The 24,947-nt window shown below is 42.4% G+C and overlaps 1 protein-coding gene across 1 annotated transcript in view; it reads right to left on the reverse strand.

Moving 5' to 3' along the window:
- PTPRJ (protein tyrosine phosphatase receptor type J) overlaps positions 1-24,947 on the reverse strand; it is a 169,368-nt gene that overhangs the window by 20,233 nt on the left and 124,188 nt on the right. Inside the window, exons 7-14 of the mRNA XM_060160071.1 lie at positions 23,842-24,108; positions 21,001-21,252; positions 13,443-13,700; positions 12,410-12,688; positions 9,615-9,905; positions 5,643-5,774; positions 3,861-4,071; positions 3,622-3,746 (exon numbers count right to left, since the gene is read on the reverse strand). Coding sequence (XP_060016054.1) covers positions 3,622-3,746; positions 3,861-4,071; positions 5,643-5,774; positions 9,615-9,905; positions 12,410-12,688; positions 13,443-13,700; positions 21,001-21,252; positions 23,842-24,108 — 1,815 coding nt within the window. The remainder of the gene's footprint in view (positions 1-3,621; positions 3,747-3,860; positions 4,072-5,642; positions 5,775-9,614; positions 9,906-12,409; positions 12,689-13,442; positions 13,701-21,000; positions 21,253-23,841; positions 24,109-24,947) is intronic.

Below are 24,947 nucleotides of genomic sequence, written 5' to 3' on the forward strand. Positions count from 1 at the left end.
TGCAACTTTACCAAATTCATTGATTAGATCTAGTAGTTTTCTGGTGGCATCTTTAGGATTCTTTATGTATAGTATCATGTCATCTGCAAACAGTGACAGTTTTACTTCTTTTCCAATTTGGATTCCTTTTATTTCTTTTTCTTCTCTGATTGCTGTGGCTAGGACTTCCAAAACTATGTTGAATAATAGTGGTGAGAGTGGACATCCCTTTCTTCTTCCTGATCTTAGAGGAAATGCTTTCAGTTTTTCACCATTGAGAACGATGTTTGCTGTGGGTTTGTCATATATGGCCTCTATTATGTTGAGGTAGGCTCCCTCTATGCCCACTTTCTGGAGAGGTTTTATCATAAATCGGTGTTGAATTTTGCCAAAAGCTTTCTCTGCATCTATTGAGATGATCATATGGTTTTTATTCTTCAATTTGTTGATATGGTGTATCACATTGCTTGATTTGCGTATACTGAAGAATCCTTGCATCCCTGGGATAAATCCCACTTCATCATGGTGTATGATCCTTTTAATGTGTTGTTGGATTCTGTTTGCTAGTATTTTGTTGAGGGTTTTTGCATCTATATTCATCAGTGATGTTGGTCTGTAATTTTCTTTTTTTGTAGTATCTTGGTCTCGTTTTGGTATCAGGGTGATGGTGGCCTCATAGAATGAGTTTAGGAGTGTTCCTTCCTCTGCAATATTTTGGAAGAGTTTGAGAAGGATGGGTGTTAGGTCTTCTCTAAATGTTTGATAGAATTCACCTGTGAAGCCATCTGGTCCTGGGCTTTTGTTTGTTGGAAGATTTTTAATCACAGTTTCAATTTCAGTGCTTGTGATTGGTCTGTCCATATTTTGTATTTCTTCCTGGTTCAGTCTTGGAAGTTTATACCTTTCTAAGAATTTGTCCATTTCTTCCAGGTTGTCCATTTTATTGGCATGGAGTTGCTTGTAGTAGTCTCTTAGGATGCTTTGTATTTCTACGGTGTCCGTTGTAACTTCTCCTTTTTCATTTCTAATTTTATTGATTTGAGTCCTCTCCCTCTTTTTCTTGATGAGTCTGGCTAATGGTTTATCAATTTTTTTATCTTCTCAAAGAAGCAGCTTTTAGTTTTACTGATCTTTGCTACTGTTTTCTTTGTTTCTATTTCATTTATTTCTGCTCTGATCTTTATGATTTCTTTCCTTCTGCTAACTTTGGGTTTTGTTTGTTCTTCTTTCTCTAGTTCCTTTAGGTGTAAGGTTAGATTGTTTATTTGAGATTTTTCTTGTTTCTTGAGGTAGGCTTGTATAGCTATAAACTTCTCTCTTAGAACTGCTTTTGCTGCATCCCATAGGTTTCGGATCGTCGTGTTCTCATTGTCATTTGTCTCTAGGTATTTTTTGATTTCCTCTTTGATTTCTTCAGTGATCTCTTGGTTATTTAGTAACGTATTGTTTAGCCTCCATGTGTTTGTGTTTTTTATGTTTTTTCCCTGTAATTCATTTCTAATCTCATAGCGTGTGGTCAGAAAAGATGCTTGATATGATTTCAATTTTTGTAAATTTACTGAGGCTTAATTTGTGACCCAAGATGTGATCTATCCTAGAGAATATTCCATGCACACTTGAGAAGAAAGTGTAATCTGCTGTTTTGGGATGGAATGTCCTATAAATATCAATTAAGTCTATCAGGTCTATTGTGTCATTTTAAGCTTCTGTTTCCTTATTTATTTTCATTTTGGATGATCTGTCTATTGGTGTTAAGTGAGGTGTTAAAGTCCCCCACTATTATTGTGTTACTGTCAATTTCCTCTTTTATAGCTGTTAGCAGTTGCCTTATGTATTGAGGTGTTCCTATGTTGGCTGCATATATATTTATAATTGTTATATCTTCTTCTTGGATTGATCCCTTGATCATTATGTAGTGTCCTTCCTTGTCTCTTGTAACATTCTTTATTTTAAAGTCTATTTTATCTGATATGAGTATTGCTACTCCAGCTTTCTTCTGATTTCCATTTGCATGGAATATCTTTTTCCATTCCCTCACTTTCAGTCTGAATGTGTCCCTAGGTCTGAAGTGGGTCTCTTGTAGACAGCATATATATGGGTCTTGTTTTTGTATCCATTCAGCAAGCCTGTGTCTTTTGGTTGGAGCATTTAACACATTCATGTTTAAGGTAATTATCAATATGAATGTTCCTATGACCATTTTCTCAATTGTTTTCGGTTTGTTTTTATAGGTCCTTTTCTTCTCTTCTGTCTCCCACTTAGAGAAGTTCCTTTAGCATTTGTTGTAGAGCTGGTCTTGTGGTGCTGAATTCTCTTAGCTTTTGCTTGTCTGTAAAGCTTTTGATTTCTCCATTGAATCTGAATGAGATCCTTACTGGGTAGAGTAATCTTGGTTGTAGGTTCTTCCCTTTCATCACTTTATCATGCCACACCCTTCTGGCTTGTAGAGTTTCTGCTGACAAATCAGCTGCTAACCTTATGGGAGTTCCCTTGTATGTTATTTGTCGTTTTTCCCTTGCTGCTTTCAATATTTTTCTTTGTCTTTAATTTTTGCCAATTTGATTACTATGTGTCTTGGCATGTTTCCCCTTGGGTTTATCCTGTATGGGACTCTGCGCTTCCTGGACTTGGGTGGCTATTTCCTTTCCCATGTTAGGGAAGTTTCCGACGATAATCTCTTCAAATATTTTCTCTGGTCCTTTTTCTCTCTCTTCTCCTTCTGGGACCCCTATAATGCGAATGTTGTTGCATTTAATGTTGTCCCAGAGGTCCCTTAGGCTGTCTTCATTTCTTTTCATTCTTTTTTCTTTATTCTGTTCTGCAGCAGTGAATTCCACCATTCTGTCTTCCAGGTCACTTATCTGTTCTTCTGCCTCAGTTATTCTGCTATTGATTCCTTCTAGTGTAGTTTTCATTTCAGTTATTGTATTGTTCATGTCTGTTTGTTTGTTCTTTAATTCTTCTAGGTCTTTGTTAAACATTTCTTGCATCTTCTCGATCTTTGCCTCCATTCTTTTTCCGAGGTCCTGGATCATCTTCACTATCATTATTCTGAGTTCTTTTTCTGGAAGGTTGCCTATCTCCACTTCATTTAGTTGTTTTTATGGGGTTTTATCTTGTTCCATCATCTGGTACATAGCCCTCTGCCTTTTCATCTTGTCTCTCTTTCTGTGAATGTGGTTTTTGTTCCACAGGCTGTGGGATTGTAGATCTTCTTGCTTCCGCTGTCTGCTCTCTCTCAATCAACTTTTTAAAAATAAAATAAAATAAAATGGGAGTTGGACAAGATGATTCCCATGGCTCCTTCTGATCCTAATATTCAAGGGTTCCATACCCTAAAAGTCACATGTGTGCCTGGTACATGGGCACACAAATGACTACACTGAGAAAAAAGGACCAAACAGTGTTTGCCGATTGGAAGTGTAACTGGATTTCAGAGAAGGGAGTGTGGTGGGCGAGGCCTGTGGGGACCTCAGAAGAGGAAGCTGAGCTGGGTCCTGATGGCCCAGTGACATCTCAGCTTCTGAGAGGACAGACCAGGCTCTCCTACCCTCCTGGGGGCCCCAGGGAGGTGTGTAGACCCCCATGCTCCTGTGGATACTGGAAGCAAAAAGTCAATGCATTGCTAAGATGCTCTTCTACCTGGATCCTGGGGCAAGAAAACAGCATCTGAGTAGCGACTGAAGGACACGTAGCTCTCAGCCCCATCTATGAGTCCATCACTGTGAGGGTTGAAGGTAATATTGGTGAAGCCAGCCACAGAAGCCCTGTGGGGTGACAAGAGGAAAGAGGGGTGGCTGAGAAGTGTCTGATGGCCCAGGCACATATAGTTTTGCACTCAGAGGCCCAGCCCCCAAAGGGCAAAAACCACAAGGCATTACCGATAGGAACCCAGAGGTTCCAGCTTCCCGTTGTAATAGCCGTGCGTGGTGGACTCATTCCCAACATTGATTTCGTATTTCAAGACTTCAGATAAGCCCTGAGAACAGCTCTTTTCTTCTGTTGTTATGAGGTATGTCACATAGGTATCCGAGGCCCCCTTTTTGAAATCTTCGTACGTATATCTCAATACATCTGCTGACGGATGAACAGCTAAGAAAGGCACACGGAAGGAAAGCCATAAGAAAGTGATTGCAGAGATTTAAGTCTCCCTCGTTTCTAAATAATGACCAGGGTGATGGTGGTGACAGCTGCCATCTCTCACGTATGCTCTCTCTGCCAGGTTTTCCTTATATTAAGTTCTAAGGGCTTTACTTACATTAACTCATTTAATCCCCACAATAATCTCATCGCATAGGCTTACCACCCCCACTTTACAGGTGGGAAAATGAGACACAGAAAGGTAAAAAGACCTGGGCCCCAAGCTGCACTGCCTACGTGGTAAAGTCGTATTTCTAACCCAGACCACCTGACGCGGAGGGTGTGATCTCATCCATCACAGGCTGGTACTGGTCAGGCTGGTCAGTGTGCAATATCATCTCCCCTGTTCAGCAAAGGTCTGAGCTTGGGATTTGCTGAATACCTTCACAGCAAAATGACTAGGTGTTTGAAACAGATCCAAAACAAAAGATAGAAAGAGAGAGAGAGAGAGAGAGAGATCTCAATGTCTCTTTTTGAGATTTAGCTGCAGGTTTTCAACACCAGCAAATCCCTTGTCTTCCTGGATTCCCGCAGCCCTGACAGTGTGTTTGAGCTCTGTCTTCTTTGGGGAGATGAGGACAGCATCACAGGCTGTGAGACTGGGCAAGGGGGCACTGCATAATTCAGAGTTAAAGAATCACCAAGAACAGCAAAACTCTGCACTTTTTTATTGTTTTGGCCACACCGCACGGCTCGCGGGATCTTATTTCCCCGACCGGGGATTGAACCCGGGCCCCTAGTATTGAAAGCACCGAGTCCTAACCACTGGACTGCCAGGGAATTTCCAAAACTCACCGCTTTAAACCCAGACCTTGGGCAAAGCACCCACACACAGCTAACAAAGACACCCTCAAATCATTCCCGTCTTACTTCCAGGGAACGTAATGGAGTCCTTTAAGGAAAAGCAGCATTTAATCCACCTCCTCTCTCAGCTATGACAATGCTCTTTGCAAGTTCCCACTACAAATGCAAATCTTTTCCTTTTTTCTTCCAAGAGAAAGTCACCCTTTGAGGATGATTTGTGCGTGCGTGTTCATATGTGTGTGTGTGTGTGTGTGTGTGACAAACTGGGTTAAAACTAATATTCTGCCACCTAAAAGACCCTGTGCTGCAAAAGAGATGAAAAATGTAGATCAGAGGTAAGAAAGTCATGGCCATGGGCCAAATCCAGCCAGCCACCCCTTTTGGTAAATACTAGAACAGTCATACTGACTCTTTCTGTATCTTCTATGGCTGCTCTCACACTACAACGGCGAAGTTGAATAGCTGAGAAGGAGACTGTAGGAACTGCAAAACTTAGAATGTTTGCCATCTGGCCCTTTACACTAAGTCTGTCAACCTCTGACCTAGCTCATCAGGCAAATGGCTTACACCCACCCACCCCGGGGCGAGTGCCAAAGCGTGGGTCGCAGTATAAAACCAGACGTGTGTTTGTCTCATGAATGCGTTTCAGTGGGCACAAAAATGGTACCCAGTCACGCCATCACCCACTGGCTGTTTAACCCATAATGACCCCTCCTTACCGTCCCCAGTGGTGAGAATGAGCGCGTAGGCTTTGATGGGTCCGTGGCTGGCTTCAAACCCACTGAATTTGACCTTCACAGAATTGTGACTGACAGATGTAATATTAGGGGATCCATCTGGAGAAGGAGGGTCTGAAACAGAACAAAAGAAAACATGATCACCCAACATTTAAAACCACAGGAGCAACAAAATTATGAAGGAGAGGATTTGCTGCAGTGCCCCACTCAAGTTCTGCCCTTGCTCTGGAAGCTGTGTGCTGGGCTCATGCAAAGCAAATCTAGAAGCAAAGGGCAGGGATGGGAACTGGTGGGGAACAAAGATGGCAAGTCCTTGGGGAGCCTGCCTGGCTGACAATGACCCCTTCACTGGGTCCAGCCACATTGCCAGGGTGGCCTCCTGGCAGCCTTGTTTGTAGAAGATAACGTGCCTTTTCTATCTTCCCCCAGTCCCTCCTGACCCAGAGAGCCCAGATTCCTTATTTTGAGAATGGGGGCAGAAGCAGGAGAACAAGACAGAGACTGTGTGGGTAGAACTCCAAGGTGAGAACTTGGGAGCTGAAAGCAGACATCTGTCAGCACATGGACTTGGCCCCAGGACTGGCTGGTCAGAGAGCAATGATGAAGCAGACAGTTACCCAGAAGGAAGCAAAGATGACATGGAGAGAACATACTTTGTCCTGACACCTGGCTGCATGCCGGCTCTGCACCCTTCACACCAAAGTCCTTGATTTTTGCTGGGGTAGGTTTAAAACTCTGCCTAGAGAAATCCAACTGACCCTCTTCCCGGAAACCAGAAAAGCCCACACGGGAACATTCCGTGAGTGGCCTTCATGATCCTGTGCCTCGCCTTTCCCAAGCTAAGTTTGTGAAGCCACTCTCTAAATTAACACGAAAGGAAGGAAAAGGTGAATTCAAGATGATCTCTCTCCACACTCTCTCTACCTAAATTGGTCTCCTACATACAGTTTGAGTGTTTCTGTTATTATAACCAAGATGCAGGGAGACTGAGAAAACTGAACTCCAAAAAAAAAAAAAGACCATAACACAATTTTCCAAATGTACGCTGTCCAATATGGCAGCCACTAACCACATGTACCCACTGAGCGCTTGAAAGGTGACAGGCCCAAGGTTGGACATAAAGTATCTCATTAATAACTCACTTTATACAAATTACATTTTGGAATGATAACATTTTTAATATACTGAGTTAAATAAAATGTGATCAAAACTCAGATCAAAACTCATTTCAGCTCCTCCTTTTTTTTTTTCCTGGCCATGCCAGCCAGCTTATGGGATCTTAGTTCCCCGACCAGGGATCGAACCCGGGCCCCCAGAAGTGAAAGCAGAGTTCTAACCACTGAACCACCAGGGAATTTCCAGCTGCTCCTTTTTACAGTTTCTTAATGTGGCTCCTAGAAAAGTTTTTATTATACAGGAGGCTCACATGATTTTCTATTGGAAGGCACAGCTCTAAACCATCCTTCAGCAACCTCTCAAGTAACTGACCGCAGTGGCCACTTGGAGGCGCTGTCCATCGTCTAAGTGTCAGCTGCCTCAACAGACACTTCCTAGCACCAGCTCCCACCCCGTCCACAGCTCTATGCCTTTTAGCGGGCCAGCAAGGAGTCCCCAGCTCCCTGCCCCACGACAGCTCCACCCACCTCAAAGCCTGGAAATCCTTTCCTTCTCACTGCTTATCTCAGTCCTACACTAGAGGGACCTTGCCGGCCACGCTCACCATAGTGTCCCTTACCCAGGCACACAGTAAGCACTCAACAGGTGTTGGCTAAAAGACCATCGCTCCAACTCTCCCCGGTTTACCCATCCCACCAGCACTTCCTGCCTCTCTCAGAGAAAATGCAGCTCCACTTTTATGTTAAATAAAAAAGTATCAAAGTTGTACATTTAAAAAGCTTGCTAAATTTGTACACAAAAATTCATCTGAGGAACGGGAGCTACAGATTAAAAAGTGAGAGGATCACTGGACTAAATGCTGAGTGGTCATTATCTAACCCTACCACGCACTGCTCAGCTTCAGAAACAACTAACTCTAACAAGCTCCTTCCCTTCACTAGGTACTGTGCTCAGCCCTGGAGATACCGGATCAGATATGGTTTATGTTCCTCAGTGGCTTATACCCACTGAGATGACATCATAAAACAGAGAACTACAAAAAAGTACCCAACAAGGTTCACTGTTTCTATTACACTGTAGAGTGCTGCAGAAACACAAAGGATTGTGACCCAGGGCCATCCTATATAGCTGTGTACTACACAGCTCCAAGGAGTCCCACGCGCACAGTAGACTATATGAATGGTGTCCCATGGAACTATGCAGTGCACAACTTGACTAGCCATACATGGCAGCTCTGAAGTGATCTTCCACCTACACTACCTCATCTAATTTGTATTAACAGTCCTGGAAGGTAGGTATTATTTCCCCTTTTTTACAACTAAGAAAAACAAGGCTCAGAGAGGTTAAGCTTTTCTGAGATCACACAGCTGGTAAAAGGTAGACTTTACAATCAAACCCAGGTCTGCCTAAGTCCAAGGCTCTGTCAGTAGAATCCCTCAGCCATTTTCCAAGTCAGTGTCCCTGAAGTAAGAAGCCTTTTCTTCTTACTATTTCAACCACCAATTCTTTAGAAATTGTTTGGAAACATTCTGATACCCTAAAGGAAATAGTATATCCAGGATTCAAAAAGCACAAAGCAAAACCAACTCCACCAGGTTGACCTAAGACATAATTTTGGCAAAGACACAGGGAGCGAAAGACAGATAAAAATGAAACAAAGAATGAATATAACAAAACAGATACAGACTCATAGATAAAGAAAACAAACTGGTGGTTACCAGTGGGGAGAGGGGAGTGGGGAAGGGCAAGACAGGGGTAGGGGTTAAGAGGTACAAACTACTATGTATGAAATAAATAAGTGACGAAGATATACTGTACAGTACAGGGAATACAGCCAATATCGTATAAAAACTTTAAATGCAGTATATCTATAAAAATCATGAATCACTATGTTGTACACCTGAAACTAATATAATATTGTAAATCAACCATATCTCAATTAAAAAAAAAAAGGAAAGAAGTAATTTTTTCCAAGTTCAAAATAAAAGGTGGTCATGAAAAGATTAACTAGGGGGGTCTCTTGTGAATGATCCCATTTCCCAAAACAGCTGGGGAGCTTATTAATACAGATTCTAGGGAAATATGAATCTTGACTGAATATCTATCTGATAATAGTAAAAAAAAAAAAAAAAAAGAAAAAAAAAAGGATTGTTGGGAGTGCCCTGGTGGCCTAGTAGTTAGGATTCCGGGCTTTCAATCCTGTGGCCCAGGTTCAATCCCTGGTCAGGGAACTGAGATCTTGCAAGCCATGCAGCATGGCCAAAAAAAAAAAGTATTGTTAAATTTTTAAGGGTAATGTCAATAGTAATGTGGTTATGTTTGAAAGAAAGGGAAAAGGAGTCCCTGTCTTTCAGCAATACATACTGAAAAACTTACAAATAAAACTATAGAATAACCAGGACTGGTCTCAAAGAAGTCCAATAAGGGAGGAGGGGATATAAATGAAAAAGATTGGTCAAGTGCTCACAAATGTTCAACTGAGTGCTGATGGGTACGTGGATCCCACTATGCTGTCCTTTGCTTTTGTGTATATTTGAACATTTTAGGGGAACTTACTTAAAAGAAAAGGTGGCAACAAATTATTCTGTAAAACGAAGGAAACTTTTGGAATGTAAAATATTCCCTCTCACTAGATTTCTATAGATTATACAGATTCTATAGAATATATAGACTAGATTTCTGTAGAATTGGGTTAACAGTCCGTGCCAACAAAAACAAATATTTTTGGATAAATTTTTTTTAGAAACAGGTTTCTAGGCCACACTTGCAGAGCCTCTGGGTCAGCTTTCCAAGGTGACCACAATGTCACCTGGCCACCCTGCCCTCCCTGAAGCCCACCTGTGATGCCAGTGAGGCAGGTGTTTTGGGTGGGCGATGCCATCTTGTTACAGGACCGGGCAGTGATGGTGATGTTGTACAAGGTAGAAAAATTCAAATATGTGACTTCCGTCCTGTACTCAGAGCCGTTCTCCGAGGAGCAGCTCTCCAGGTTCGTCATATTCTCCCAGTCTCCGTGGCTGACCTCCAGCTCGAAGCCTGTGTTGATGCCAAAAGGGCAGGCCCACTTGAGGACCAAGGTTGGCTCTTTGGGGACCACTTCACAGTGGAAGGAGGTTACTGGTGCAGGGTCTGCAAGGCAAGAACAACACATCATGAGATTCTTGGACTTTTTTTTGTTTTTTTTGCTGTACGCGGGCCTCTCACTGTTGTGGTCTCTCCCATTGCAGAGCACAGGCTCCGGACGTGCAGGCTCAGCGGCCATGGCTCACAGGCCCAGGCGCTCCGCGGCATGTGGGATCTTCCCAGACCAGGGCACGAACCCGCGTCCCCTGCATCGGCAGGCGGACTCTCAACCGCTGCGCCACCAGGGAAGCCCAATTCTTGGACTTTTGCCTTTGCAAATACTGAAACTTGGGGAGCAGGAGGTTCCTGGCCCGTTGGTGATAAGGAGACAGCCATGGAGCATGACAGAAGAGGCAGAGGCTGACCTTGAATAGGGCCTTACTGAACTGTGTGACCTTGGGTCAGTCCCCCAACCGTTCTGAGCCTCAACTGCAGGGCTGTCTCAGGATTAAATGAAACAGTGGCTGTCAGGGTCCAGGCTGGAAGAGCACAGAGCTCCATGAGAGGTAGCGACAATACAGTGGAGGCGGTAGCAACTTCTTCGCCTGCGTCACCTCATCTTGGGGCCCACTTGATAATCCTTCTGGAAGAGGCAGGGTTAATATTGTCCTATTTTGCAGATGAATCAACTGAGGCTTAGAGAGATTAAGCAATTTGCTAAAGATGACATGGCTGGTCAGTGGCGAAGCCAAAACTGGATCTCAGGTTTTCTAAATCCAAGTCCAGCGTGTTTTCTACACATACAACAGGCTAAATAATCAATGGTAAACGGTATCGGTTTCTTCATCTCTAAAATGTGGTGTTTTTTGTCTCTACCTATCTGACGGCCAATAGCGTTTTATTGAGGGCCAACAAAAAACTGATGTAAATGGGAAACTCTGTATTTATGTACCGGGGGTGGGAGGAGTATTATCATGACTTTAATGTTGCAGTGTTTTAAAGCAGGAGAAGGTTGTAAAGAGTCCCCTAGTGCAACGCCCACATTCTCCACCTGAGGCCTGGAAAGGTAACCTGCCCAATGCATACCTACTCCCCCTGTTCCTGTTCCACCCAGCCCCACTCATAAAGGCTCATAGATATCCTTCTTTTGCTATAGGCTACAATAATTGTAGCTAAGATAAACATTAGCAATGGAAGCCACCCAAATACCAAAGATCAGAGTCTAGACCTGGTGAATGAAGCTTGAGTTAGCAGAAGGGACTCAAAGCTGCAGGGATCCCTTTAGCCACTCCATGTGAAAACTCAGAGGTCATCAAGGTTCCAGCTCCTACACTACCAGGGAGGCTGATCCGATGAGACCCCTGTTCCCCTTCCAAATCAGCTTAAACACATTTGAATGGCTTGGTCTAAGGAAGGGAGGAAGCAGGTGCAAAGAGGGTAGGGAGTAGGGTGCTACACAGACACAGAGGTGATAAAGGCCCCACGATCGGGCTTCCCTGGTGGTGCAGTGGTTGAGAGTCTGCCTGCGATGCAGGGGACACGGGTTCGTGCCCCGGTCCGGGAAGATCCCACGTGCTGCGGAGCGGCTGGGCCCGTGAGCCATGGCCGCTGAGCCTGCGCATCTGGAGCCTGTGCTCCGCAACGGGAGAGGCCACAACAGTGAGAGGCCCGCGTACCGCAAAAAACCACAAACAAACAAACAAAAAAAATAAAGGCCCCACGATCAAAACTGTCAGCAGAAGTACTCACAGTCGTCCACAAAACACTCCCCGGATTACTCTCTGAAAGTTCCCTCAGTTAAACACAGGGCTCTTCTTCCCTTTAAAAGATCACACCTTTTGCATCGAGACATTCAGGATCAAGAAAGGCAAAAAAGCTGGGCATCCATTTTAACAATATCCTTTCCGCCTTCTTCAGCGTAAAAGCCAAACTATGAGCTACAGGCCCGGACGTCATCCATGCCCTGGCCCATCACCTCTTGCATCTTGGGCCTCAACTCCTCCCCCTCCCCCTCTTGCTCCCATGGATCCACCTCTGCCACCCTGACCTCCTGCTCTTTCTTCACTACAGCAGGCGCGCTCCAGGCTCGGCACCCCAGCACTGGCTGCCCCTCTGCCTGTAATGCTCTACGTCCCAACATTCACATGGCCTGCTTTACACCCTTCAAGTCTTTGCTCAAAAGTCACCTTTTCAATGAAGCCTTCCCAAGATAAACATCTCATTTCCCCCGTCCTTGTTTATTCCCCCCTCCTTAGTAATCATCAACTGATAACCTATTTATCTTGTTTATTATGTCTTCCCTACCAGAATAAAAGTTCCAGAAAGGCAGGGACTTGTCTGTGTCCTTTAACAGTGCCTGGCGTATAGTAAATGCTCAATACATATCTGTTGAATGAATAAATGATGCGGGCAGCAAGATAGCACTAATAAGCTAATAGGATGCTCAGAGAGCTTGGGGTCTGTTATCACACACCACACAAAAGCTAATCAACTAGAGTTTATTTCAAGAACCTATGTGCAAGGCCAACATCACACAAGAAGGAGTCCAAGAGGCACGTGGGACTACTCACCTGTACAGAATGACTGCCAGCCAGGTGCCAGTGACTCGGTGACATTCCCCACCTGTGTGAAGATCTCTACGGTGTATGAGGAGCCAGGTGTCAACTCGGTGACTGTAGCGCAGGTGATGCCGACGCCTGTGACTATTTGTGTGGCCTTGCTGGCATTTCCATCCTGCTCCATAAGAAGGCGGTAGGTGTACCTGGAAGAGGCTTCATCAAAGTTCTGCCAGTTTAAGGTTGCTGCTGTGGTGTTGGTCCTTACTTCAATGTTGGACACATTGCTGGGCCCTTCGTTTTTTTTTAAAAAAAAAAAAAAAAAAGCACAGATTAGCTTGAACCATTTTATTATTTGCATGTAAAAATAGCCAGAAAATTAATTAAATTTAATTTAATAAAAATAGCCTGGCTCCTTTTGGGAAAGAATAAATTAAGCTAATGTTTGCTGGACTCGAAAGATGGAACGCTTCCCAAAAGAGACATTCAGAAAATAATTATACAGATTAAATCTCAAAAGAATGAAAGTTTTTCAGGCTTCTTTTAATAATTTATCTGAAATATATTTTCAAGATATAATTTCTATCTGTTTTTGAAATATGATTAACGAAAGAGAAAAACAGATGAAAAAGGCATTATGAACTACCATTTCTACCATATATTTAGGTCAAATATTACCAAAGTACTTCCCTCACTTTTGCATGCAAAGCGCCTCATTTGGGCTGCATCTTCCAATGCCAACATGACAGGGTGACCCTCCTCTAGTCTGTATTCCAGACTAGAGAATGAATAGTCATGTTTTCCATGCTTATGGGATCCCTTTCTGCTTCAGAAGACAATTCCAAGTTCACATGGCTCAGCGCCAAGTGCTCCAAGAGCACAGAAGAACATTTGCTGAGGCCGATGTTTTCAGCTTACACAGTTTCACATTCTACCTGGAGCCCAGAAACACAAGAGCCTCTTATTCCATCATTTAACCAATGCTTACTTCCCATCCTCCAAGTGAAAGGGAGAATACTCCCTTAGGAGGGTGTTCTAAGACACTTACGTGTGTACTGTGCAGTGGAGTTGGGGTTCCCCTGGGAATTGTTCATTTTTGGGAAGATTGTGATGTTATATAAGGTGCCCGGGATCAGGCCCCCGAGAGTGATTGCTTCATGAGAACTATTTGTCTGGTTAGAGCTGTGCTCAGACTGTATCACTACACAGTAGATGTACCCAGTAACATTGTCTGTATTCCGCCACTCCAACTGCATGTCGGTTGTGGTGACATTAACCACACGGATATCAAACACTGCACTGTCGTCTGGTCAGAGGAAAGGAAGAAAAAAGGAAGTCTATTAATGACCATCATAACGTCCAGCTTTATTCCAAAGAGTCTGACAAGAGAACTTGCTCTTTTGCCATCAAACCCTCAAATGAGTTCACACAGGGCAAACTCTAAAACTTAGATGAGGAACACACACACTCAGTTCTTTCCAGAATTTTGGCTCTTCTGTAACACAGATGAACTTACCAGCTTATCCTATCATTTTCTGGTCTTTTGCTTTTGTCATAGAGATGCCCCCTTCGGGGGTCTTCTGGGGTGGAAATCATGGCCAGTTTCTTGATCTGAGTGCTAGTGACCAGATGGGTGTTGTTTGTGAAGATTCATCAAACTACGCACTTAGGATGTGTGTGCTTTTCAGTATGTGTACTAGATCTCAATAAGTAGGGTTTTTTTAAATCACTCCCTCAAAAGCAAACATCTTTCTATAACATAGACAGGCATACTGAAGAGCAAAACTGAAACAGAGTTGCCACTAAGTGGGAGCATTTGAGGCTGGAGTGACGAAGGGAAAAAGCACACATGCCCTCCACGCTCAGAGCTGGGAGTCAGAAGTGATATCACCCAATGAGTCCTCTGGGTTCTGTACTCGGATCATCTCACCTCTACACACTGAACCAGCTGCAATATGAATGCACAGATCCCAGAAACAACTGGATAACAGGACCTCTTTTCTGCCCTTGCTTACAAAACTTTTCTCTCTTTACCCAGTAACCAAGGTCACCTCTGAAGAGGCCAGTTGAGTAGATAGGGGACAAAGGAGGGGAACATTTTCACTGTAAAACCCTTTGTACTTTTAAAATTTTTGTACCACATGCATGTACTATCTGCTCAAAAATTAATTTTTAAGTAGGTTCTCCTTAAAGGGAGGTAACTGAGAATCTTCTTTCCCTACCACTGGATTCCTGATGTTAAAGGGATTCCACAGACAGAAGGCCATGAAAGGCAGCAGTTTTCTATAAACATAAAAATAGTAGAAATAACCTAAATATTCCATAAAAAGGGAAGGGCTATATATACATTGTGATCTGGCTATAAAATGAAATAGTCTGCAGCCACTAAAAACATGAAAACCATAACAACTACAGGAGGGAAGTTATGATATATATGGAGTTAAAAGAAAAAGTTCAAATACAAAATAAAATAATTCATATAATAATTACAGTGATATAAACTAAATATATGACCATGGACACAGATAGAAAAGGAATTCAGTTGGGTTAGAAGAGTGGAGTTATTTTTGTTTCCCTGCCTTTTTGTGATAGTAAAATACACACAACATAATATTTATCATTTTAACCATTTGTAAGTGTACAACTCAGTAGCATTAAATACATTCACAATGTTGTGTCACCATCACCATCATCTGTACCCAAAACATTTCATCATCCCCAACACGAACTCTGTTCCCATGAAACAACAACCCTCATTCTTCCCTCCTCCCAGCCCCTCTCTTCTACCGTCTGTCTCTGTGAACATGCCTATTCTAGGCATCTCATATAAGTGGATTCATACGGTAGTTGTCCTTCTATGTCCAGCTTTCTTCACTTAGCAGAATGTTTTCAAGATTTATCCACACTCTAGCATGTCTCAGTACTTCGTTCCTTTTTATGGCTAAATAATATTCTATCATATGGATATACCACATCTTGTCTATCCATTCCTCTGTTGATGGACACTTGGTTGCCTCCACCTTTTAGCTATCGTGAATCGTGCTCCTATGAACATTGGTGTAGAGATAACTGTTCAAGGCCCTGCTTTCAATTCCTTTGGAAATATATATACATGTAGGAGTGGAATTGCTGGGTCATATGGTATTTGTTTCCCTTTTTCAAAATTGCCTTTAATGCTGTTACATTTATTCTCCCCAATAATAATGAACATTGGTCAAGAATAGAATGGTAATGCCCTAAGAGTCTAGTGCCTTATTACAACTCTTCTTGATTTCCATTCAACTGGACAATTACAGGCAATAGTACAAGAGATGCCTTCTCCTTATGAATAGGCTTAAATTACTTTTGCAGCTGCACCATATCGAAGTGCAGTCCACACTCTGGTTAAGACCTCAGTCTTCAAAGTCAGACAGAGGCCAGTTCACTACCTTGCCACCCTGGGCCAGTTACTTAAGTTCACAGAGTCCCCATTTCCTACTCTATAAAATAGAGATGATAATAGTCCCTACCTCATGGAGTTGTGTTCAAAATGTTTAAATACAGGATGACAGCCCAGCCATTTGTAGACCCCTAGTACATTATGTTATTATTACATTAAATTCTGGCCGTTGGCAAGTCATACAATATCAAAGGGACCCCACAATGGTGATGCCTTTACCATTAGCAACATTCTCAAAAAGAAAGAAAAAAATATATGTTGATACTACGACCCTACCTCAAAAGTCTAATCTGAAATTCAGACTTGAAAAGGAATTACTGCACTTCATCTGAGGGATGCATTTTAGCAGTCCCCATATTTTGGAAGTAGACCTTCCTAGTAGCTATCAGTGCCTAACCCAACCAACAGAGTTGAAGAAACCTACACAAGGAGAATCTCAAGAGTCCAAATGACTTCACACGTGGCTCAAGGAATATCAGTCTCATTTCTTTATTCCTCCCTTCTGTGGAAAATATTTCAATTCCCTGGCAATCAAAGATCAGGGAATACTGTATGTTTTCCAAGCTTTCCCAAAAATTTCATTTCAAATTTTAAAAACAATAATGAGCAATAGTTTTCACGAAATATTTTTATCAATATCAATAGGCCTCATAGAACTAACAAAACTACTGTATCACAATGTTGTTTATGAAAGACTATAAATAACCTACCTGTCCAACAATAGGGGAGTAGTTAAATATTTATAAACTTTAGGGTTTCAGGACCCCTTTATCTTCTTAAAACTTATTAAGGCTCTCAGAGAATTTTTATTTATTTAGGTTACATTTATGTATGCTGTAATAGAAAATTTTTAATGGGGAAAATATTTAAAACATAAGAATACACAAGCATGCATTCCATTAGCCAACAGAAAAATGATCTCATCCCATGTCATAGAGCATCTAGAAAACTCCACTGTACACTCATCATGAGAGAATGAGAGTGAAGAAGCCAAATAGCATTCCAATATTATTATGATAATAATACCTCACAGGGCTTCCCTGGCGGTTCAGTGGTTAAGAATCTGCCTCCCAGTGCAGGCGACACAGGTTCGAGCCCTGGTCCGGGAAGATCCCACATGCCACGGAGCAACTAAGCCCGTGTGCCACAACTACTGAGCCTGCGCTCTAGAGCCCGAGAGCCACAACTACTGAAGCCCATGTGCCTAGAGTCCGTGCTCCGCAACAAGAGAAGCCACTGCAATGAGAAGCCCGCACACCGCAACAAAGAGTAGCCCCTGCTCACCACAACTAGAGAAAGCCCGCAAGCAGCAACAGAGACCCCACGCAGCCAAAAATAAATAAATAAAATAAATAAATTCTTAAAAATAATAATACCTTACAGACCCCCTTGAAAGAATCTAGGGGACTCCCAGAGATCCCTGGACCACACTTTGAGAACCACTGATCTAACCAAGGGGTCAGCGAACTTTTTCCATATGGACCACAGAGTAAATATTTTAGGTTTTGCAGGCCATTTATTCTCTGTGGCAACTACTCATTTCTAGCACAAAAGAAGCCATAGACTTTATATAAAGAAATGAGCATGGTTGTGTTCCAATAAAACTTAATTCTCTATAAAAAAACAGGCAGTGGGCCAGATTTGGCCCATGGGCCATTTTTATCTGCTGACTCCTGATTTAGACAATGGAATGTCAGGCAGGTATTAAAATTATCCTGCAGAGAAGGAAAGAAATCATAAAGATCAAATCAGAAATAAATGAAAAAGAAATTAAGGAAACGATGGCAAAGATCAATAAAACTAAAAGCTGGTTCTTTGAGAAGATAAACAAAATTGATAAACCATTAGCCAGACTCATCAAGAAAAGAAGGGAGAAGACACAAATCAATAGAATTAGAAATGAAAAAGGAGAAGTAACAACTGACACTGCAGAAATACAAAGGATCATGAGAGATTACTACAAGCAGCTATATGCCAATAAAATGGACAACCTGGAAGAAATGGACAAATTCTTAGAAATGCACAACCTTCCGAGACTGAACCAGGAAGAAACAGAAAATATGAACAGACCAATCACAAGCACTGAAATTCAAACTGTGATTAAAAATCTTCCAACAAACAAAAGCCCAGGACCAGATGGCTTCACAGGCGAATGCCATTAAACATTTAGAGAAGAGCTAACACCTATCCTTCTCAAACTCTTCCAAAATATAGCAGAGGGAGGAACACTCCCAAACCCATTCTACGAGGCCACCATCACCCTGATACCAAAACCAGACAAGGATGTCACAAAGAAAGAAAACTACAGGCCAATATCCCTGATGAACATAGATGCAAAAATCCTCAACAAAATACTAGCAAAAGAGTCCAACAGCACATTAAAAGGATCATACAACATGTTCAAGTGGGGTTTATTCCAGGAATGCAAGGATTCTTCAATATACACAAATCAGTCAACGTGATACACCATAATAACAACTGAAGGAGAAAACCCATATGATCATCTCAATAGATGCAGAGAAAGCTTTCGACAAAATTCAACACCCATTTATGATAAAAACCCTGCAGAAAGTAGGCATAGAGGGAACCTTCCTCAACATAATAAAGGCGATATATGACAAACCCACAGCCAACATTGTCCTCAATGGTGAAAAACTGAAAGCATTTCCACTAAGATCAGGAACAAGACTAGGTTGCCCACTCTCACCACTCTTATTCAACATAGTTTTGGAAGTCCTAGCCACAGCAATCAGAGAAGAAAAAGAAATAAAAGGAATTCAAATCAGAAAAGAAGAAGTAAAGCTGTCACTGTCTGCAGATGACATGATACTATACATAGAGAATCCTAAAGATGCTACCAGAAAACTACTAGAGCTAATCAATGAATTGGTAAAGTAGCAGGATACAAAATTAATGCACAGAAATCTCTTGCATTCCTATGCACTAATGATGAAAAATCTGAAAGTGAAATTACAAATAGATGGAGAGATATACCATGTTCTTGGATTGGAAGAATCAACATTGTGAAAATGACTACTACCCAAAGCAATCTACAGATTCAACGCAATCCCTATCAAACTACCAATGGCATTTTTCACAGAACTAGAACAAAATATTTCACAATTTGTATGGAAATACAAAAGACCCCAAATAGCCAAAGCAATCTTGAGAAAGAAAAACGGAGCTGGAGGAATCAGGCTCCCTGACTTCAGACAAGGCAACAGTAATCAAGACAGTATGGTACTGGCACAAAAACAGAAACATAGATCAATGGAACAGGATAGAAAGCCCAGAGCTAAACCCACGCACATATGGTCGCCTTATCTTTGATAAAGGAGGCAAGAATATACAGTGGAGAAAAGACAGCCTCTTCAATAAGTGGTGCTGGGAAAACTGGACAGCTACATGTAAAAGAATGAAATTAGAACACTCCCTAACACCATACACAAAAATAAACTCAAAATGGATTAAAGACCTAAATGTAAGGCCAGACACTATCAAACTCTTAGAGGAAAACGTAGGCAGAACACTCTATGACACAAATCACAGCAAGATCCTTTTTGACCCACCTCTTAGAGAAATGGAAATAAAAACAAAAATAAATAAATGGGACCTAATGAAACTTAAAAGGTTTTACACAGACAAGGAAACCATAAACAAGGAGAGAAGACAACCCTCAGAATGGAAGAAAATATTTGCAAATGAAGCAACTGACAAAGGATTAATCTCCAAAAGTTACAAGCAGCTCATGCAGCTCAGTATCAAAAAAACACACAACCCAATCCAAAAATGGGCAGAAGACCTGAATAGACATTTCTCCAAAGAAGATATACAGATTGTCAACAAACACACGAAAGAATGCTCAACATCATTAATCTTTAGAGAAATGCAAATCAAAACTACAGTGAGATATCACCTCACACCAGTCAGAATGGCCATCATCAAAAAATCTACAGACAATAATTGCTGGAGAGGGTGTGGAGAAAAGGGAACCCTCTTGCACCGTTGCTGGGAATGTAAATTGATACAGCCACTATGGAGAACAGTATGTAGGTTCCTTAAAAAACTAAAAATGGAACTACCATATGATCCAGCAATCCCACTACTGGGCATGTACCCTGAGAAAACCATAATTCAAGAAGAGTCAGGTACCAAAATGTTCATTGCAGCTCTATGTACAATAGCCAGGACATGGAAGCAACCTAAGTGTCCATCAACAGATGAATGGATAAAGAAGATGTGGCACGTATATACAATGGAATATTACTCATCCATAAAAAGAAACAAAATTGAGTTATTTGTAGTGAGGTGGATAGACCTAGTGTCTGTCATACAGAGTGAAGTAAGTCAGAAAGAGAAAAACAAATACCGTATGCTAACACATATATATGAAATCTAAAAAAAAAAAAAAAAAATGGTCATGAAGAACCTAGGGGCAAGATGGGAACAACGACACAGACCTACAGAGAATGGACTTGAGGATACGGGGTGGGGGAAGGGTAACCTGGGACAAAGTGAGAGAGTGGCATGGACATATATACCCTACCAAATGTAAAACAGATAGCTAGTGGGAAACAGCCACATAGCACAGGGAGATCAGCTCGGTGCTTTGTGACCATCTAGAGGGGTGGGATAGGGAGGGTGGGAGGGAGGGAGACACAAGAGGGAAGAGATATGGGGACATATGTATAACTGATTCACTTTGTTATAAAGCAAAATTAACACACCATTGTAAAGCAATTATACTCCAATGAAGATGTTTAATAAAGAAAAAAAAAATTACCCTGCAGAAATATTCATGCTAATAGGGAAGAATAGTCATAATAAACTCGAAATGAAAAAAAGCAGATAACACATGTACAGGATTTTAATATTTGTTAAAATATATATACACATACACACCTTTCTATACCTTAAAATTCTAAAACATCACGCATCAAAAGCTATTAGTTATTATCTTTGGTTGTTGGTTTACATGTGATTTTTCTTTTTGCTTGTCTGTATTTTATATAATGAATATGCATTGCTGTCATTATAAACTTGTTAAAAAGTTTTTCTTAGATAATTAAAAGAAAAGCAATATTTGGAAAATTTGACATTTATAAATTATACTGATTTCCCTTAAGAAACATGACTGTTTCTCAGAAAATACAACCTATTTGCTTACCAGTTGTACCGTAAACTGTTTGGGAATCCCCTTTAGTCCCATCTGGTCCTTGTGGAAATATGTCAAAACGATACTTGGTTCCAGGGGATAAGCCATCAATGACAATACTTTGTTTGGTGGTTGTTTGAATTACTCCAACTTCATCCCGTGTGATATGTATCTCAAAGGAATTAGAGTCATTGCTATTCCATGCTAAGCCAATTTCCCTTGTGCTGACACTTGTCACTCGAAAGTCAGAAACTGGACAGGGGGCTGTGGGTAGAAAGTAAATGACTAGATTAAGAATCTATTTCTCCAGAAGACAAGGGTGACTGAACCTCACAAAATATTTACAATGAGATTAAACGTACACTTGGGACACCCAACCTCTCTTTTTCTCTTTTTTGTATTATCACCTACAACACAAGCCCCTCAGAAACTCATGTTTCTAACCAACAAGAGAACACTTGGCCACAGGAGTGCAGAAACTGGTGTTTAAGTTGTACAAAGTCATTCAAAGGAAATGAGAAGAGGCGTAAATTCTCATGGGTCAAGGGCTCAGGCACTGGAGGACCTTGGCCACTGCTGGCTGCCTATGTTGTATACATTACTTAGCCTTCCAGAGTCTCTGTTTAAGGAAGTGCAGCAGAGGCTGCTGTTGACCCCCAAAATCCATTCCCCCCTCCGTTTTCCTTAATCATACACCCCCAGATTCATAGCAGTGTACATGGCTATTGGAAAGAAAAACTACATTTCCCAGCCTCCTTTGCTACTAGGCTAAGTTCTGGCCAATGGGATGTGAGTATAAGGACCATATGGCTCCCAAGAAGCATCCTTAAAGGACGGAGCGTTACCTTTTATCCTTCCTCCTTCTTGTAGCTGGAATGTGGATGTGATGCCTGCAGCTCAGGCTGCCTGGCTATAGGACCAACAATGTGGCAGTGGCTGCAGCTTCCTGATGCCAGGATGGCAGCTCAGTACATTCCTGGAGCCAACAACTACAGCCAGGGCTGCTGACAGTGACACAGTTGGGGACTCCCTGGATGGGGAGTTCTGCACCCTTAGGCTGGGAGTCATTTCTGGATCCCAGCCTAGAGCTGCACCCCACATGTTATGAGTTGAATTGTGTCCCCCCAAAATTCATATGTTGAAGTCCTAACCATCAGTACCTCAGAATCTGACTATATTTGGAGGTAGGATTTTTAAAGAGGTGATTAAGGTAAAATGAGGCCATTAAGGTGGGCCCTAATCCAATCCATTATGACTAGTATCCTTATTAGATTAGAGGGAACTATATTCAATATCCTGTGATAAACCATAATGGAAAAGAATATGAAAAAGAATATATTTATGTATAACTAAATCACTTTGCTGTACAGCAGAAATTAAACACAACACTGTAAATCAACTATACTTCAATAAAATTTTAAAAAAAGAGAGATTAGGACACAGACATGCACAGACCAAAGGAGAATCATGTGAAGACACAGGGAGAAGCCGGCCATTACAAAGCCAGGAAGGGAGGTCTCAGAAGAAACCAAGCCTGAATCACCTGATCTCAGACTTCTTGCCTCCAGAACTGTGAGACAGTCGATTTCTATTGTTTAAGCCTCCCAATCTGCCGTACTTTTATGGCAGTCCTAGCAAACTAACACACCAGCACTTCCAATGATTCTATAAACGCTCAGTTCCCAAGGTAAGATCCTCTTCAGCTTAACATAGCTCATGGTTTCTGTTTCTTGCAACTGAGCGGTAGCTAACCATCCCATCCTACCTAGCATTGGGCTTCTTTTATAATGAGAGAGAAATAAACTCCTGTCTTGGATACTTGGGGAATTTGTTACTCACAATGAACCTGATCCTAACTAACAGAGAGATTAAACAGTAAAAAAAAAAGTAAAAGGTGAAGAAATGAAAAGCAGATTTCATTTACTCCAAAGACCCAGTCAGAAGACGTCTGTAAGAATGCCTAAGGTGTGCTTCTTGGAAAGCAACAGACACTCGAATAAAGTATTCCGGTGGGATGAGCCCTGGATCCAGAGCCAGGCACCCCTGGGTCCAAGTCCCTGCCCTGCTGCTTACCAGCTCTGTGGTCTTGGGCAAACACTTCAGCTGTGCTGAGCTATAGTCTTTTCATCTGTAAGACAGGGATCCTAACACCTACCGTGAAGACCACTACAATACATGTAAAGCTCGTGGCACAGTGCAATACCGATATTACTATATTATTACATCACGACTCTACTGACACATCATTATTGTTTTAATTATTGGACCGTCCTTGGAACAGAATGGTTTTTATCTGCTGCCTAACATCTTGTCTTTAAGAGACAGCTGGATCAGAAGAAAGAAAAGACAAGACATAGCTGTGTCCTATTTCCTTATAACGTCAGCATCCAAAGGACAAAGGGACATGAATAACCAGGTTCTTTTTGTCTCCATGTATCAACTTGCTCCCTGTCGCTAGCACACTAGAATGGCTGTCACCAGCACAGGCTGGAGCTGAGACAGCCCAGCTGTCTGATCCCACCTCTGACACTCACAAGGTTTGACACCTGTCCATAGCATCTCTCTTGGCCTTGGCTTCCTCATCCATAAAATGAGGCCAGTGCCATGTCACAGATTTGTGAACATTAAATGAGACCGTGCAAGGAAAGCCCGTCACGCGATGCTGGGCGTGTGGGCAGGGTCAATCAGTGGTCACCGTCATAAGATCACACATCCTGAAGGTGGTAAGAGTCCCTGTGGACCCACAAGGTGAGCTGTGCTTTCCTCAAGGGCAGGAACACAATTTGTCTTGTATCTGCGCCTGGTGCATAGCAGGCAGGCAAGAAAGGTTAGCAAAGCAATGAGTGGACTCACGGGTGTACACCTGGAGAAAGCCCGGTATGCCCGCAGAACCGTTGTCAGGGAAAGGCCACACTGTGATGTTGTATAACGTGCTCGAGTTGAGTGGGGTGATGACGGCACGAGTCTCATGGACAGTGAGATTGAAGGGATCTGTCTCGCCAGCAACTTGTATCTTGTAGGTATAGACAGAAGATGGCTCATTCTCATTGATTTTCCAGGTCAGGGTCAAGCTTGTGGCACTGATGTTCACAGCTTCGATGTCAAACACCTGACTGGAATCTGCAAAGACACAAGAGGAGTTAACAACCACCAGAATGGCCAAGGCAGACAGAAAGAGACAGAGAGAGGGAGAGATGCTGTCATCAAGGAACGTCATCTAATCTAAGAAACACTCTTGGCGATTCTTCCTTCCTACTCTACAGCATTTAACGCAACATACCTGAGTGTAGGGCGGTCCCAGCAAAAGTCAGGCAGCATCTTCAGTGAAGAAAACAACCTGGCCAATCGCAACTGCAGAGTTACTCTACACTCTTCTTGTGAGCTGACGCTTAGAGATGCGACAGACTCCTCAAACAACAACGTGGACTCTACACATGCCCCCCCTAGGTGCTGGGTGACCCCAAAAGGTCTCAAGGATGCACCCATCCAAGAATGAACACTATACTCTACATGATCAAGTAAAGATCACAGACTTTCACGTGAGGCAGGTCTGGGTTCCAAGGTCAGCTCTACTTGAATAGGCAGGTGGATCTTAGGAAAATCACCGAGCTCAGTTTCCTCATCTATAAAGTCAGGATAATAATCCTAACTCAACAAAAGGTAACACAAGAGTGCTAGTTATTCACCACTTGCCCACCCCACTGTCCCAATCCACCCTCTGTCCTTCTCCTGCCTGCTCTGTGCCCCGGGGAGGCTGAGCCCTGTACCTTGCGTCACTGGGGCACGGGTTGGGGGTAGAGACTCTGCCAGGTGGCCTGGGACCAGGTTCCACCAGTGAGCGATAGGGGCAGGCTACTGGGGGGCTGGAGGAGAAAGCAGCTGGGAGTCTTTCTCCTCACTGCCTCCTGCTCTGGGTCACCTGTTCTGACACAGCTGTGTCCTCCACTGCCCCAGCCCTC

This window comes from Lagenorhynchus albirostris, chromosome 9 (genome assembly GCF_949774975.1).
Source record: "Lagenorhynchus albirostris chromosome 9, mLagAlb1.1, whole genome shotgun sequence".
In the NCBI taxonomy this organism is placed as follows: domain Eukaryota; kingdom Metazoa; phylum Chordata; class Mammalia; order Artiodactyla; family Delphinidae; genus Lagenorhynchus; species Lagenorhynchus albirostris.